Below are 17,445 nucleotides of genomic sequence, written 5' to 3' on the forward strand. Positions count from 1 at the left end.
GTAAGAGGGTTTGTTTGGTCATTTCGTCTTTTGTACATTACATTAGACAAAGTTTCATCCTGTTCCTGAATTGCTTTTTACAGTGTTACCAGTTCCATAGCTGTTCATCAAGGTTTATAATATCCAAAGTGGGCTGAATGAGGAATTAGAGTTTGCCAAGTAGTACATGGCTGTCTTCCAGAAAGTACCTGAAATAGAAGCAGCTGCTTGATATGGAAGGCCTGTTTTTGTTTTACTTAATTTACTCAACACTATAGTTTAAACACAGTTTTTATTCACAAAATGTAGAAGGTTTAATGCTAATTATGAGCCTCTTGGGAAATCCCTTTTAGTTTTAGAGCCTTCTCATTTACTCATTATTCACCCTCCTAAGCACTGAGATGGCAGCACCTCCCTGCCATCTAACCACATTTCAGTTGTATGAGATAAGGGCAGCCTGGATCCTATAGAACAGAGTGTCTAAAACATCAGCAAGAGCAGCAAGTAAGACAGTCCCTAAAAAGACCATCCCAACTAAGGTTAGAAAGGGGAAGAGGAGTTGGGCAGTGTGCTGGCCTTGGCCTAGCCCAGGCATGTGTGCTGACTGTATATGATCAATACCTATGCTGATGTTCCAGGCCAGCTCCCTGTAATTCATCACATCCCATACCCTGCCTTGCTCTTATTCTTGACATAGCTTTAGCTAGCAGGTTGCCTACAGGTCCAGAGCCTGGAGTGATGGACCCCAGTTTGTCTCCCCCAGGTCTGACTCAGCCTGAGCCCCTGACTCTGCCTCTGTACATTTGCCATCTTATGAAATGTGTTGTTATCTAATCGTCTGGTAAGGGACATACATGCAGTGAGTTTATCTCATTTCACCACTAGCTATACCAGTCTCTCTTCTGAAAGAAAGGCACAATGACTCCAGCTGTGATTATTCCTCTATATCAACTCTCTAGCCCGGAACGCCTCAGGATCTGGGCTTATTCATCTCTGAGCTTTCTGGCCCTTCTTGGTGGTTTTGTGCACAATAAGGGCTCATGAAAGAGGGCTGAAATCTAAAAACTTAGAACCAGGTATCTTCAGTATGACCACAGTCTCCTTCCTAGATATATCCAAAACAGAGTTGGAAGAGGAAATAAAAGAATTATAAGAAAATTTAGCTCCACTTTCAGCAACAACAACAATTTTAGAAGGGTAGAGGTTAAGAAGAGAAATCTGGCTAAACGGAATGACATGAGCCAACCCCTAGAAGAGACTGAAAATCTAAGCATTCCTGTTACCATAGAAGAAATTGAGATGATTATCAAAGCTACCTTTGCCTCCGCTGCTAAAAGCACTAAGCCCAGATGGTTTCACAGGTGAATTCTTTCAAACTTTCAGAGAATAGATAGATTCTGTTTAAACTTCTCGAGACCACAGAGATAATAGGAAGACTACAATATTCTTTTTACAAAGCCTGCATCGTAATCATATGAAAAGCTGACAAAACACACAAAAAAAGAAAACTTATGTGGGACTTCCCTCGTGGTCCAGTGGTTAAGACTTCGCCTTCCAATGTAGGGGGTGTGTGTTCAATCCCTGGTCCGGGAGCTAAGATCCCACGTGCCTCATGGCCAAAAAACCAAAACATAAGACAGAAGCAATATTGTAACAGATCCAATAAAGACTTTAAAAATGGTCCACATCAAAAAAAATCTTAAAAAAAAAAAGGAAAGAAAACTTCTGAATATAAACCTAAAAATCCTAAATAAATTATTACCAAATAGGACCCAGCAACACAACCAAGGGGGGCTTATTTCAGGAATGCAAGGTTAGTACAATATAGGAAATCAATTCATATAATTTCCCAAATAGGCCAAGGGACAGTGGAGCAGAGAATTAACACTTTCTCCAAAAATGCTGAAAAGGTATTTGTTAAAATTCAGTATCCGTCCCAAATGGATGGAATACTGCAAAACAGAAATGGATGTAGGGAATAAAATAGTATAAATTAAGAATGGATGGATACTTCCTTAGCAATATAAAAGATATATATATCTCAGCCGAACACTAACATCTTTTTAATGGTGTCACACTGGAAGAATTGCAAGAGATGCTGGGGACAAAACAAGGATGCCTGCTATCAGCACTGTGACTTGCATTGTATAAGCTAAAACAGACAAGAAAGAGAAAAGGGATTAAAACTGGAAAAAGGAGCAAAATCGTCATTTGGAGATAATAGATTACATAGGTAGATATCAAGAGAATTGACTAAAAGTCTATTAGAATCATTGTGACAATTGAATAAGCTAGCTGGTTTCAAAAAAAAACTTAAAACAATAGCTTTCTATATATAAATAACAACCAATTAGAACAAATATTTGAAGGTCCCTTTTACAATAGCCAAAAAAAAAGCTTAAGAATACATTCCAAGAAATATAGGCTGCCTATCTGAAGAAAACTTTTAAACTACCGAGGAATGTAAAGAAGACTTGAATAACTGGATCTGGTCTTGGATAGGAAGACCTCTCAGTGTCGTAAAGGTGACAGTTTTCCCTAAACTCTAAGTTTAATTTGGTCCATATAAAAAGGAAAACATGGGTTTTGGGGTTGTTTTTATTTTTTTTCTGGAAATAGAAATGCTAACTTAAAAGTTTATGATACTAAGGCAAGAAGATTCTAAAAAAGAAGAATTATGGAGAGGACCAACCCTACCTACCACATCTTAAAATATATTAAAATAAATGTTAAATTTGCAACAACATGGATGGACCTGGAAGGTATTATGCTTAGTGAAATAAGTCAGACAAAGAAAGACAAATACTGTGCGTTATCACTTATATGTGGAATCTAAAATAAAACAAACGAGTGAATATAACAAAACAGAAACAGACTTACAGATATAGAGAACAAACTAGCAGTTACCAGTGGGGAGGGGGGGTGGCTAGATAGGGGCAGGGGATTAAGAGGTACGAACTACTATGTATAAAATAAATAAGCTACGAGGATATATTGTCCAGCACAGGGACTATAGCCAATATCTTTTTTTTTTTATGTATTTATTTATTTATTTTTGGCTGCATCCGGTCTTAATTGAGGCACGCGGGATCTTTCGTTGTGGCGCGCAGGCTTCTCTCTAGTTGTGGCGTGCGGGCTCCAGAGTGCAAGGGCTCAGTGGTTGCAGTGCACGGGGGCTCTCTAGTTGTGGGGCAAGGGCTCAGTAGTTGCGGCGCTAGGGCTTAGTTGCCCCGCGGCATGTGGGCTCTTAGTTCCCCGACCAGGGATCAAACCTGCGTCCCTTGCACTGAAAGGCAGATTCTTAACCACTGGACCACCAGGGAAGTCCCTAGCTTTAATTGGAGTATAATTTATAAAAAATTTTAATCACTATGTTGTATGCCTGAAACTAATACAATAATGTAAATCAACTATACTTAAAGAAAGGTTAATAGTTTTGTCCCAGTATGTGAAAAGAATGACACAACAATGGAACAGAAGCCCAGAAATAGAACTGATCACAAAGAAAAATTTAACATATGATAAAGGCGTTATGTCAAATCTGTGGTGAGAGAAGGACTATTCGGCAAACGATATTGGGATAGATGGCTAGCTGTCTGGGAAAAAATAGCATTGTATCTCTACCTACTTATATACATCTTATGTATAGGCTATGTACATATAGACTTTCTGGAAGAATGCACATGAACTTCTAACTTATTCCTCAGAAGAGGAAGATTGAGGATCAGAAATGGAAGAGAGACTTGCTGTTTATATATTTACTTTTTGTTTTAGCCATGTGCGATTATTACCCTTTCAGTTAACATGCTTGTTAACATTTTAGGTGGAGTCAGCAGATCGTCAGTCTGACCTTTTGAAGCACTGACCTAACTGGCATTTATGTCTTTCTCCTCAGTGACCTGTGCATGGATTGTGCCTTGCAACTGGAGACCTGCCCATTGTGTCGTAAAGAAATAGTGTCTAGAGTCAGACAGATTTCTCATATTTCATGACACACGTGAAGAGGCATCATGGACTTACTTCTACTCAATTCCAGCCAATGTTGAAAAGAAAAACAAAGAAAAAAAATTCTCTAATCAGTTGTACGCACATTGAAACTTACAGCCATGGCCAGATTTTATGCTAAAAAACGATAGTTTGTCAAAGACAAAATTCTCCTAGAATCTAACCCAACTTGCCAGCCCTGAGAAATTCCTTTTAAGGCCAAGGAAAGCTGCATGCTAACAGCTAGGCCTGCGGTACTTCCATGAGAAACAATAGGAGACAATGCCCTCCTGAGTGCTGAAACCACACCGGATTTCTCCAGGTTGGGTTCATTTGATTGTTTAACACAGGATGTTTTGTCTCATATTCTAAAGTTTTTATTTTGGGCAAAAGTCATTATGGAGAAGTAAATGACAGCGTTTCTGGGTTAAGCATAACTTCTCATTGGTCAGAGAGCCACCGGTGTGTTAAGCATGGATATTGCAAGACTTGAAGCTATGAAACTAGAATCACACAGGTCAATACTACAAGCAACGTGGAGGGCCTGAAAGAAGGTGCACAGACTGTAGGAAAAAACCCAAATTTTTGATATTTCAGTGATTCCAAAGAACATTCTAGTTTTTTTTAACTGCAGAAAATTGGTGGTATTTTCACATTCATGGTGTTTCTATCCAATTTCAGTACCCACATTTTGTGAGGAAAAAATGTTTTAACAATGCAGGAGGAATTCTTAAATTAATCGCAATGTTAGCCTGGAGAAAATTTGGTATTTAGGGTATTTTTAAGCTACCATCAAATGAGGTCTCTCTGTTTTTTGTTTAAAAAAATTTTTTTAAATCAGTATTGTTTTTGGAAGTAATATACTTTGCAACTCTTGAACCAATAGTCTCAAAAACTCTTAGAGGACAGTCTGAGAGCATGTATTCCTATTGTTTAAAATAAATACATGTTTTTGAATAGTAAATTCAATCATGGATTGTTGACTATGTCTTCATCCAAAGTGTTATTCCCTCTCAGGGTCTCTGGTGAAGACCTTCAAGAGTTTGGTTTTTTCTCCCAGAAAATTGGAAGGTAGAATTGTAAATTCATAGAACTTATTTTATAATGGTGTACCTCAGCAGCTGCCTTTCAATTTATGCCAAGTCCTTACTGAGTTTATACTTGAATAGTAAATATGTCTTCTGAGTTTTACAGTGTCTTAAATTCAATGCACATTTTTTTCTTCCTTTCCCACCCTTTCTTGTTTGTAGTTCATTAAATTGTCCTATTACAGAGCTGATTTCCTTCCTGGCCGTACTTGTTGGGGTGCTGGATTTTTTCCATGTCTTTAGTCTTCCGTAAATTCAAAAATATATATAAATATATATATATATATATATGTTCTCTTCTTTAGCTTGTGGTGAATACAGTAATTTGCATTGAAGAAATAAAACATTTGTTGCCTTTTTTGACTAAGATTTCACAACTTTCATTGGTGCCTGCTGCTAAGGTTCCAAGATATTATACTCTCAGGTTTATACTTTCCGGGGTAGGACAGAATCAAGTATTAGAATTAAGAAACAAGGTTAATCACTTATTCATCCAGCAAACCTTTATTGGACACCTAATATGTTCTGGGCTCTGCACCTATATGGTATACAAAACAGATCTGTTCGTGGAGCTGACGTCTGGTAGTGGGGAGAAAACTATATTTCTCTTTATTGTAATACATTTTTGGTGCCCTGAAAGAAAATAGGGTGCCTTTGAGAAAGAACAAGGGGAACCTAATTTAGATGAGGGGAAAGGGAGAAAACTCACTGAAGGAGTAATATTAGTAAAAGCTTAGAGGAGGGACTTCCCTGGTGTCACAGTGGTTAAGAATCCACCTGCCACTGCAGGGGACACGGGTTTGAGCCCTGGTCCGGGAAGATTCCACATACCACGGAGCAACTAAGCCCGTGCACCACAGCTACTGAAGCCTGCAGTCTTAGAGCCCGTGCTCCACAACAAGAGAGGCCACCGCAATGAGAAGCCCGTGCACTGCAACGAAGAGTAGCCCCCGCTCGCTGCAACTAGAGAAAGCCCGCGCACAGCAACAAAGACCCAACGCAGCCAAAAATAAATAAATTAAAAAATAAATAAAATCGTAAATCCATTAAAAAAAAAAAAAAGGAGGAAGTAGGACCTAGGGATGTAGCCAGGCAGAGAGACTGAGGACAGGCTTCTAGGACTGGTAGCTAGGTGAACACATTATAGGCAAAGGCCTTAACTAAGGAGGAAAGGAGCTCAGTAGGCCCCAGGATCAGATGGAAGTACCCTGAACTAGTAAGGTAGGAACTGAGTGGGTAGAAAAGCGTGCTCCAAGGTTGGAGAGGTCAGGGAACTGCTCGTGAAGGCCATGTTCAGGATTTTGTATTTTATCCTAAGTGCGATAGAAAGCAAAAGAGTTTAAGCATGGAACTATGCCTTGATAAATAAGTTTAAAAGATGGCTCTGGCTTCTATTTGGAGAATGGAATTGGAGTGGGGTTGGAAGGGGGGCGGGGCGCCACAGTATAGAGAACAAGCAAAAAATGGAAATAATATGACCAGTAGGGAGACTTTGAAGTAGTCCAGCAGAGAGGTAAAAGTGGTCTGTAAATTCAGTGGAGAGAGAAAAAAGTAGATGGAAAAATAGGTAATTTGTAGTAATTTCTCCAGTGAGTCATTGGGGAAATGCCCCCAGGGTTCCAGCCAAAAAGATTTTAAGAATTGCTGTGTTTTTTGAATGATATTGATAGAGCAGGATAAAGTCATGGTGCCATTTGCAGAATGCCAGGGAATGATGATTCAATCACAGAAACCAAAACAATTTCATTAGCAGAAAATGACTTTTGCATGAATTTCAACCATCTTGATTATGTAACCAAGAAAACTAAGTAAGATCAGCAGTTTCCAAGATTGTCCATTTTCTTGCTATTTAGTCACATAAAACAATTCTTAATGCCAACCCAAAATGAAGAAATTATTATTAATGGAAAATATTTAATATATACAAGTGAATTTTCTATTTTTCTACAAAAAGTCCGCCATTCTGTTTTCAGCAGAAAAACATCATGTTCTGATTTCCAGGAATATTATTTGACAACTCGGGGATTGGGACCATACATAACTTGATGGTTAGGCTCTTAGGAGTGGGGCAGACCCAGGTTCCAACCCCACTATGCCGCCTATCACCTGTATGCAAGTACTTAACTTCTACACCTTAGTTTCCTAATCTGTAAAATGGAGATAATACTTCTTAGAGTTTTGGGGTTTTTTCTCATAGGGTTTCAAGTATTTTCAAAGGAAACAATGTGTTTTTAAATGTGTAGCACAGTATCTGGCACATGCCTGAATAGGTGGGTACCTATTATTCTTTATTCCCATTTGTTCTTAGAGCCAGAGATGGTGAAGTGGACTCAAGAGGGCCACAAATTCTTTGACATTCCTCCCATCTATAAATGAAATTTCTGCCCCCTCCCCTTAAATCTGGGTGGGCTCTATGTTTGCTTGACCAATTGAATGCAGTGGAAGGGATACTGAGCCAGTTTCCGGTCCCAGGCCATTGAGTGACTGGCAGCTTCCACTTCCCGTCTCTTGAAATATTTGCTCTTGGACTTAGCTGCCATGGTGTGAGAAAACCCAAGCATCCATGGGAAGACCTATGTGGAGAGGAACGGTGACCACCCCCCACCTCCCAGGTCCTCTGTTCAACATCCACAACTGAGCTACCCCAGCCAATACTGATTTGCCAGCCACATGAGTAAGCTTCTTGGAAGAGGCTTCTCTAGCCCCATTCCAGCTGCCCCAACTGATGCCAAGTGGAACAGAGACTAGCTGTCCCTACCAAGTCCTGTCCAAATTGCAGACCAGAGAGCAAAATAATTGAGTTTTTTTAACTAATAAGTTTTCTGGTGGCTTGTAACAGCATTAGATAACCAGAATAGATGAAATCAAGTTTCCTCCTCTGCTCTGATCCCGTATATGTATTAGCAGTAGAACGTGTGGGCAAGTTCATTTAGTCCAGCAGAAGTAAGTGTGGTTTATAGAGAAAGTAGGTCATGAGGAAATTTGCTGAGTTTGCCTTGAGCTGTGTGACCTGTGTTTGACTTACAGAACTCGGTCCAGTTATTCAGCAAACCTTTCTGGCTGCCTGCCTTCTACTTGGTGGTAAGCAGAGGTAGTACCTCTGAGAATTGATCTCACCCTGGATACAACTGTGTCATGGTAACCATTTTTAGTTCCACATCCCACTGATATCTATTTTATGTCCATTCAAAAATGTCAATTTAGGGGCTTCCCTGGTGGCACAGTGGTTGAGAATCTGCCTGCCAATGCAGGGGACACGGGTTCGAGCCCTGGCCTGGGAGGATCCCACGTGCCGCGGAGCGACTGGGCCCGTGTGTCACAATTGCTGAGCCTGTGCGTCTGGAGCCTGTGCTCCGCAACAAGAGAGGCCGCGATAGTGAGGGGCCCGCGCACCGCGATGAAGAGTGGCCCCCGCTCACCGCAACTGGAGAAAGCCCTCGCACAGAAACAAAGACCCAACACAGCCATAAATAAATAAAATTTTAAAAAATAATAAAAATAAGATAAAATAAAACTTAAAAAAAAATGTGAAAATTGTAGTCACATCAAACTTAAAAAAAAAAAAAATGTCAATTTATTCAGGCTGGCCATCTGACCCACAGATCAAACTTAAGCCATACCTAAAATTCCTCTAGACATGTACCAGACATTTGGTTAAAAAATAAAATGCAACCGAAGAGACACAATGTCTAGTGATCCAATCAGGAGAAAACAGATCTAGGGTATCCTTTTGCAAAATTTGTCAGTTTTGGAGGGGGACTTTTCCTGGAGCAAAGTCACGTGATGTAATTGCTCAAAGTGGTTCTGTCAACTTTTATCTTGCCTAATTACCCAAGAAACCAGTTAGTGCCGAATAATCTTTTTGATGTGAATATTATATTTATGATGTAAATTACAAGACCTCCACTTCTTGCGGTGGGGCGATCCTTCCACGAGAGGGAGTGACTGTCTCTCAAATCAGAGGTCTGCATTATCTGGCTCAAAAGCTAAGGGATTGGCTCTGAAGAGATTTTCGATTTACAGTGCTCTTAAAACCCGCTTTAAACGACTTAAGCTTCATCTTAAATCTTGTACTTCATTCCAAGTTGCAAGTGAGGAAATCGAGGCTCTCTCTGGGCTTGGATTCCTTCCTCTTCAAAATGGGGACGACGTCAGATTTAATCGCCCCACAGAGTGAGTATACGTCAGAGAGCCCCTGACCTTCTCAAAAAGGTCCAACTTCCGTTCCCGACCCTCCATCCCTTTCCCTCACTTCCTCTCCCTGTCTTTGCCCCGCCCCTGGCGTTGGGCAACGCACGCCTGTGATTGGCTACTGGGAGCCCAGAGGCGGTGGAAGGGTCGGGAAGGCCATGGTGACGGGAGGCGGGGGGCGGTAACTGACGCCGGAACCCCGAGGCGGCAGCGGCCGGTTTAGCGTGGCCTGGCAGGGCTTGGAGGACCGGCCGGCGCGTGGCAGCAGCCAGGGAGCCTGAGGCCGGGGAGTCGTGCGCAGGCGCTACTCGGTTGGGCCGTGAGCCGGCCGAGGCCTCGGCTGCGAGACCTTCCCGATGCCGGTTGGGGCTCTGCGGAGCAGAGCGGAGGCTGCGCCCGGGCCTCGGGCGGGGTAGAAGGCCGGCGGGCCCGCTGCCCTGCGCGCGGTGGATGCGGCGGCGGCGATGGACGCCCTAGAGGAAGAGAGCTTCGCGCTGTCCTTGTGAGTGACGCCGCCCGACCCCGGGAGGCTGAAGGCCGGAGCTGCCGGCGCTTGGCCTCGGCCTCTGCCTCCGCCCTGTGAAACCAGTGTCCCCGGTATGGGTGGGAGACCAACAAGACTCCGCCCCAGTTCCCGCGGTCGATTCTGCTGCCGCGACGACCGCAGGGCTCAGGCCTGGAGGACAGGAGTGTAGTGCGGTGTCATGCGATGATACACGCCTCTGTCACAATGCCCCTCGCCTCCAATCCTTGGTCGTCAGCAAAACCTGGCGAGTTTGAGCTGCCAAGGCCCGACCACGGGTCAGAAGACCCTCCACCACCACTACCCCCAGGGACTCAAATTGCCCCCCTCCCCCGGCCAGTGTCTTAACCGCACCAAGTTTACGCCCGCCCGCAAGCAGATTGGTGTGGGGTGATAGCGAAGATGCGGTGAGTAGAACCCCAAGGAAATAAATGCGAGGAGCCTTAACATGTCCGCTGTGAGCCTTTGCTCCTTTTATTTGTTCCTTTTGTAAGTCCTTGTATCATATCATGTTTTCTGAAAGTGGAGCCATTGCATTCAACTTTGATGTCACAGATGTGTCAAATGTGTTTTCTTCTGTGTGTCATTGCTGAATTAGACAGTAATCATTATTAATTGTTGAAGCTAGTTGATGGGAAGTTCATTTGAAAGTGTCCATAATACATTTTGAAAAAAAGAGGAATTATCTGAAACAGCTCCTAATCCAGGTGTATTTTTCAGCTCTTCCGCCTCTGATGCAGAATTTGATGCTGTGGTTGGATATTTAGAAGACATTATCATGGGTAAGCTTCCTTGCCTGTGCTTTTTAGGTTTTAGGCCCTTGCTTTTAAGGACGTTGAAATCCATTTGGAGACTTAATTTCTAAAAAGAGAGAAAACATGAAGCTGCATGTAATGTTTAATGTAATGTACTGTAATACAAAGTAAGCCTTACTGTGCTTTGCTTTACAGGCTACAGCCCCTACTCCTTTAAGTAACTAGTAACCATAGATTCAGTCCCCTGAAGGGACTTATTCAGGTAATGGGGCACCTTGAAGTTATGGGGCTCTTGGCAAAACTTCAGAAAATCTTAACCTAGTTTATTTCAGAGAGTAAAATCAATTTTTAGTCTTGAGTTTTAATATTTTGTGACATAAAGCACAGTGTAATACCATAGCCTTTGGGACTATACCTGGTGGCGTAGTGGTTAAGAGTTTGTCTACCAGTGCATGGAACACGGGTTCGAGCCCTGGTCCAGGAAGATCCCACATGCCACAGAGCAACTAAGCCCTTGCGCCACAACTGCTGAGCCCATGAGCCACAACTACTGAAGCCTGTGCCCTAGAGCCCGTGCTCTGCAACAAGAGAAGCCACCGCAATGAAAAGCCCATGCACCGCAAGGAAGAGTAGCCCCCAGCTCGCCACAACCAGAGAAAGCCTGCGCACAGCAGCGAAGACCCAATAGCCAAAAATTAATTAATTAATTAAAAAATACCATAGCCGTAGCACACATGTCCATGAGGAACAAGATGTCATACTTCAGCTGGGTTCTGAGTTCGAATTCGTGGATTCATTTTGGCATCCATAAGTCCTGCTAAGTAATAAGCAGTAATAGGCACCAACCGTTTTACCTTCGGGTCCTGTAAAGGTTCATACCCTTAACTCCTAAATGCAGATGTTTCACTGTTAAGATCCCATGTGGATCTGAGGATTTCTGGGGAATGCTGAGGAATACTTTCTTTTGGCCTCTATGAGTACCCTGTGTGCTGTGGGAAAGCCCAGGGTATTTATTCCAAAGTCTAGATCATTTATGAAGCTTTCCTTTTTTTTTTTTTTTTTAAATATATCCTAATACTATTCCATCAATTGTATTTATTTATTTATTTTTTTTAAAACAGGTTTTTGTTCTATGTTTATTTATTTATTTTATTTATGGCTGTGTTGGGTCTTCGTTTCTGTGCGAGGGCTTTCTCCAGTTGTGGCAAGCGGGGGCCACTCTTCATCGCGGTGCGCAGGCCTCTCACTATCGCGGCCTCTCTTGTTGCGGAGCACAGGCTCCAGATGCGCAGGCTCAGTAATTGTGGCTCACGGGCCTAGTTGCTCCGCGGCATGTGGGATCTTCCCAGACCAGGGCTCGAACCTGTGTCCCCCGCATTGGCAGGCAGATTCTCAACCACTGCGCCACCAGGGAAGCCCCTGAAGCTTTCCTTTTATTTTTAGAAGTTATATTCTATTTGGTTGTTAAAATATCCTAAATACTGTAAACCTTAATGTTTGCTATGAACCAATCTCTATACGTGAATTCTCATCTAAATTCCACCTGGCAAATCTTACAGGATAGGTACTCTGATATCCTCATTTTTCCGATGAAGAAAGTGGGGCTTAGAGAAATTAAGTAACGGGCCGAAGGTCACACAGTTGTAAGTGGCTGAGGTGGGATTTGAACCCAGGTGGTCTAGCCTCTATCAGAGCCCATCCATTTAATCACTACACTGTTTACACCACTGCTGCTGAAATTATATTAAGAGAACTCTTTGTGGAGTTCCCAGGCCACCCTGTGTGGCTCTGATTAAAGTGGACTAGAGGATAGTGGTGGTTGCACAGCAGCGTGAAGGCTCTTCATGCCGCGAAACTGTACGCTTAACACCTTCAGCTTTCCCCTCCTAGAGACTGGCCATCCATAAAGCAGTTCTGCTGACATTTCTTCCTGCCTGTTTAGAAATCAGAATGGTTTTTAGTCTCCATTAAAAGGAGTACGTTTTTCCTATTGCGGTTCAGATGATGAGTTCCAGTTATTACAGAGGAGTTTCATGGACAAGTACTACCAGGAGTTTGAAGACACGGAAGAGAATAAGCTCGCCTACACACCTATTTTTAATGAATATGTAAGTGGATTCCTATTTCTCTTACTGGAGATTAGGATTTCTTTAAATTATGAATTTAGGATCAAATGATGTTGAAATCTGCTCAACTTCTAAAATCTGCCATCAGCACCCTGCCGGGAAGTCTAATTAGAATCTGATTTAGTCTTCATCTCCTGTTGTTTTCCTCTGCACAGTTCTTGGGGCTGTTTTCCAAATATTTTATGACTTCGTCTTCTGTTTTAAAACATGTTTGGCTTTATCATAATCCTGCTTTCAGTTACAGTGTGTGGATTCACCATACCTTGCACTTACATACTTTTGACCTTTTGGCTTTCACACACTATTTTTTCCTACTACATAATCCAGTCAGGTGTGCATGACTGTTAGATAAAAGTGAAAACCAAGACCAAGATCACTAACTAGTTGGTGGCAAAACCAAGATTAGAACCCAGGAACCTCGACTCTTGACCCCTAGGGTCTTTGCACTATGCCAAGGCCTCGTGCAGCCTCCTGTTATGATCTCATCTGTCCGAGAAGAGGTTTGAGCCTCCAGGACTTTCTTCCCTTAACACAGAAGTGTGGCAGAGTCGATGAAGGTTTCTTAAGCCAAGCCTCAGCTTTTAAGGAACCTGCGATTACCTCCAACTGTATGGTTTTTTGTATGTTCTTTCTGCACAGATTCCGTCTACCCAGGCAGAAAAGCCCCCACTTACTTCACTCTTCACTTCCTGCCGTGGGGAGTGGGAGCCCTTCTGCTCCCTATCCCTACCCTCCTTGGAGCATTCCTCTTGTTACCTTGTAATTACCTGCAAATGCCTCTCCCACGGGTGGGCCAGGGCACGGGGTGTGCTCACTGAGGACAGGAGCTGGGTTTGGGTTCTCTTTGGTGCCCCCAGCACTCGGCAGGGAGCCAGGCACACAGAATAGGCTCTTAGGAAATGTTTTCAAAGGGCTGGAGGACAGGCTTTCTGAAGAGAAGCCTTGTTTTCTTAAAGCACAGTCTGACCAAGATCCTTTCCACTGTTACAGATTTCTTTGGTAGAAAAGTATATAGAAGAACAGCTGTTGGAGCGGATTCCTGGATTTAATATGGCGGCTTTCACTACAACTTTACAGTGAGTTGAGCTTGACTCTGCTTTTTTACCCCTTTTTACCCTCCTCCTCCTCAACTCTGAAAGAAGACCCCTCCCCCTTGTTTTCCTCAATGCTTGAATATCAAGCTTTAGAGCACTTGGTTAGGTCCTGGGTGGGAGGCCCTCCAGACCTTTGAGGGAAATCTCCAAGTAGACGTCTGTGTCATCATTCATTCATGAAGCAGCCACCCTTTTCTTTTGCAGGCACCATAAAGATGAAGTGGCTGGTGACATTTTCGACATGCTGCTCACGTTTACGGATTTTCTGGCTTTTAAAGAAATGTTTCTGGACTATAGAGCAGTAAGTTCTCCTTGTCTTTTTAGTCACAGTGAACCGCTTAGAAAGTTCCAAGTAGACCTGTCGAGCACAAACCACCCCCTGTGCTCCTCTCTGTAAGACTGGCCAGTATCAGCCCAGCAGTGAGTGACGTGTCAGCAGAGCGAGCTGCTGTCCTCTGCTGGCCGGGGCCTGGGACCCTTACAAGGAATTACATTCTCATGGTTTTGGTGAAACAGGTCCCAGGCACCTTATAGGGTCCCTAAATAATCAAAAGGACAAAGCCAAAAATCAGGTCTAATTGCCTTGCTTTTCTTGGAATGCAGGTTCTTAATAGGAAAAAGAAATGTTTTTCGGTGAAGAGAGGTCTTTTTTTGTTTGTTTTTTTGGCTGCGCCTCGTGGCATGTGGGATCTTAGTTCCCCGACCAAGGGACCAGGGATTGAACCCATGCCCCCTGCAGTGGAAGTGTGGAGTCTTAACCACTGGACTGCCAGAGAAGTCCCCAAGAGGTGCATTTTTAAAGAGTGACCAGCTCTGAATAAAAATGCAAAATCACATACTCCCTCTTCCTGTGTTCTCCCTGGTGGCCCACCCTGAACACCTCCTTCCCTGTTATGAGCTAGAAAGGACTTTTTTCTATCTCTTGCCTCTTAAAGTTGTTCTCTTCTCTTGTAGGAAAAAGAAGGCCGGGGACTGGACTTAAGCAGCGGTTTAGTGGTGACTTCATTGTGCAAATCTTCTGTGACAGCTTCCCAGAACAATCTGCGGCTCTAGGTCCCACCTCCAGGTAATGGGATCTTTCTAGACATCACCAGCCCAATAGACTGGGAGAGGCTTTGGCTAATGATGTCAGAAGAATACATCTTGGAATGACTGACTGTTCTGCAACTCTTCGTTAATGTTAAGTATTGATGGGTCAGAAGAAAATGACCTGACCTTCCAGGGACACATTCTTGTCTTCAGTAACCCTAGTACTCCTACCTGAGTAGACACCTCTTTCAGGAGCTTCTGAGTCTGGCTCCTGCACCAAGCCCAAGTCCAGCATTCCACCTGGGGGGCACTTCCCCAGCATATGTGTTGGTGTGTCCATGTTGGAAGAACCCCCCATCACCAACTCTCTTGGCCCAGCAGGCCTTGCATGTCCCGCCAGGCTTTTTGTGCACTCACAGGTTTTTATATGGGTCAGAGTTTCAGTCCTGCAGCCTCAATGGGCTTTTTGACTGGGAGTATTTATCTAGGGTTTAACTCCAGCTAGGTGCCCATCTCAAGATTTCTGAAACTCCTACTATCACAGCTAGTCTTGGCTGTAGGAATCGACTTAGAGTTGTCCTTTACCTAAAAAGGTACTTGTGAAAATCAGTTCCTAGTCTTACATGTACAGTCCTTATATCACTTCACTGTCTTCTACTGGTCCTGATGTACTCCCATTGTTTCTATAACTCGTTTATGTTTTTGAAAACATTTTTATAGATGAATACTCAGGCTAACCTAGTGGATATAATCTTGGAACTTCCATGATTACCCACTTCAAGATCAAAGTATTATATTGCTGTGTGCTTTTTAGCTGTTAAGTGCTATGAAAGCAAAAATGCTTTCTATGTTGGTGTTCCTCTTTTACTGGGCACCAATGAATGTATGCTGGAAGTAGTCTAAAAGGTTTCCTTTTCTTAGAGCATGTTAGTATTTGTGCAGGTTTGCTTAAAACCCTTTCTGTGTAAAACAGCTCCTTAGGTTTTCTGTTGGGGTAGGGGCTCTGCACTTCCTTCTTGCTGTCAAAATAATCTTACCAAGATAGTGTTCCACTGGTCTAGCTCAGTAGGAGATAGCAAACAGCTTTACTGGTCATCTGTCTGCTTGGATTTAGTACACTGGTTTAGTACAATGTTTGATAGAACATTACTGACCAGAAAACATGGATGTCGTCTTTCTAGAAAGAAATACTATAGTAGTTTAATTCTCAACGTGTACCTTAGTTTTTTTGTTGTTGTTTTTATTTTTATTTTTCAAGTAAAAATAAGAATCTCTACTGACTTTTCACTTGGCTGTTCTGGTTTTAAAGGATGAGCTAGCTGTAGGCTGTGCGTTTTTCTGTACCGATGTGGCGCTTATTAAATACTTTTGTACCATGAGTAAAATTTCAGGTGTTTTGCAAAAACAAAAACCATCATTCTAAATGAGTCATCCCTTCTTTACTATTGCTGTTGCCATCAGGTTATCAGTACTTTGGTCTTTCAAGACGAAGGCTTTTTAAAACACTTCCTCTCCTGGCCTTGCCTACCCTTCTTGCTCTTTTTATAAACGGGACTGCCCATCGCAGGCCAGGCATGTTGGAAGCACTTGATGAAGTGCACCCTCTGTTCAGTCTGGCTGAGAAAAGGCAGGTGGACAAATCCAAAGATGAAATTATGAAAAGTGAACAAAAAAGGCAAATGGTTTTTTCATCCTTTTCCACTCAGAAAAAAAAAGCAGGCAAGTCCGTTGTAGCTTCATATTAGAAAACAGGCTTTCTGATTTTTTTTAAAACAACTAAAACTCTCTCCATCTGCTCAGGAACTTAGGTCATCATGTGCCACCTTCAGAGGGGCTCAGGCATGGTCAGGATGAGAAAGCCCAACGTGCAGGCCCAGCCTCAGGAGACATTTGCCGCCTCCTATTGCTTAGGCCTCCTCAGCCATGGGAAGCACTGTTCACCCAAACTGCAGGGCCAGGGGCTAAGGACTGGGGGATGCATTGGCCTGAACCAACAGGTAGTTGTTTGACAAAGCATGCTAACATCTCCACCAAAATAGGCTGTGTTTTAGGGTGTCAGAAACCTGGTAAGACTTGCCAAGGGTTTTGTTTTCTCTTAAGCCTCTAAAGAAAATTGGTTGGTCTTCCTTAAAACTATCCTCTTATGGCTTAATTCTAGAATGACTATAATTTGTTATTCAAACTCTGAGACACTGGAGAGTAAAAAGGGATGCTGTTAATTGTCACACCAGGACAACAGGCACAAACTAGGCCTGGGACCCAACTGGGACATGGGTATCAGACTTAGTCCTCCCCCACCACCCTTTGCAATGGAGTCGCTCATCCGCAACTGTTTGAATCTGGTTACATTCTAATTGTTTCCAGTTTTTTAAGACAGGACCAAGGGGTGCCCAGAAATGCCTGTGGCTTATTATTCAGAGCATGTTGCGCTGTGGTGGGAAAATAAGCTCAGAAGGAGAGTATCCCCCTCTTTGCTGCTCCCCCCACCTCTACTGTCTGTAGCAGCTCCGCGCGTCAGGCACTTGGATTGTCTGATCTCTGAACTTCACAAACTGTCAAGGTAGGTGACATGGCAATTGTAAGTTCATCAAGATGACTAAATGATTTACTGTTAAACTGAGACCCTTTTCAGAATAAAAGGGGGTGCTATTAAATTTATGCCATGACAAGCGGCAT

At 43.0% G+C, this 17,445-nt stretch overlaps 2 protein-coding genes across 7 annotated transcripts in view; both read left to right on the top strand.

The window, feature by feature from the left end:
* Nucleotides 1–9,306, top strand: part of RSPRY1 (ring finger and SPRY domain containing 1) — a 50,577-nt gene extending 41,271 nt beyond the window's left edge. For 3 of the 5 annotated variants that reach the window (XM_082436998.1, XM_082436995.1, XM_082436996.1), the window contains one exon: nucleotides 3,875–5,418. In XM_082436998.1, coding sequence (XP_082293124.1) covers nucleotides 3,875–3,971 — 97 coding nt within the window. In that variant the 3' untranslated portion in view covers nucleotides 3,972–5,418. Of the gene's footprint in view, nucleotides 1–3,874; nucleotides 5,419–8,078; nucleotides 8,190–9,136 lie in introns of those variants that run through there. The other 2 variants (XR_014256663.1, XM_082436997.1) reach the window with 2 other exon arrangements.
* Nucleotides 9,307–9,383: 77 nt separating this feature from the next.
* Nucleotides 9,384–16,193, top strand: ARL2BP (ARF like GTPase 2 binding protein). Of its 2 annotated transcripts, none has more exons than XM_082437022.1 (6): nucleotides 9,384–9,744; nucleotides 10,486–10,547; nucleotides 12,522–12,628; nucleotides 13,637–13,722; nucleotides 13,945–14,041; nucleotides 14,695–16,193. In XM_082437022.1, the coding sequence occupies exons 1-6, from the start codon at nucleotides 9,707–9,709 to the stop codon at nucleotides 14,791–14,793; spliced, it is 489 nt and encodes a 162-aa protein (XP_082293148.1). In that variant the 5' UTR covers nucleotides 9,384–9,706; the 3' UTR covers nucleotides 14,794–16,193. The 2 variants fall into 2 exon arrangements, with proteins under 2 accessions (XP_082293148.1, XP_082293149.1); XM_082437023.1 differs by lacking the exon at nucleotides 9,384–9,744 and adding an exon at nucleotides 9,770–10,172.
* Nucleotides 16,194–17,445: the final 1,252 nt, after the last annotated feature.

Source organism: Balaenoptera physalus, assembly GCF_965194825.1.
Source record: "Balaenoptera physalus genome assembly, chromosome: 19".
In the NCBI taxonomy this organism is placed as follows: domain Eukaryota; kingdom Metazoa; phylum Chordata; class Mammalia; order Artiodactyla; family Balaenopteridae; genus Balaenoptera; species Balaenoptera physalus.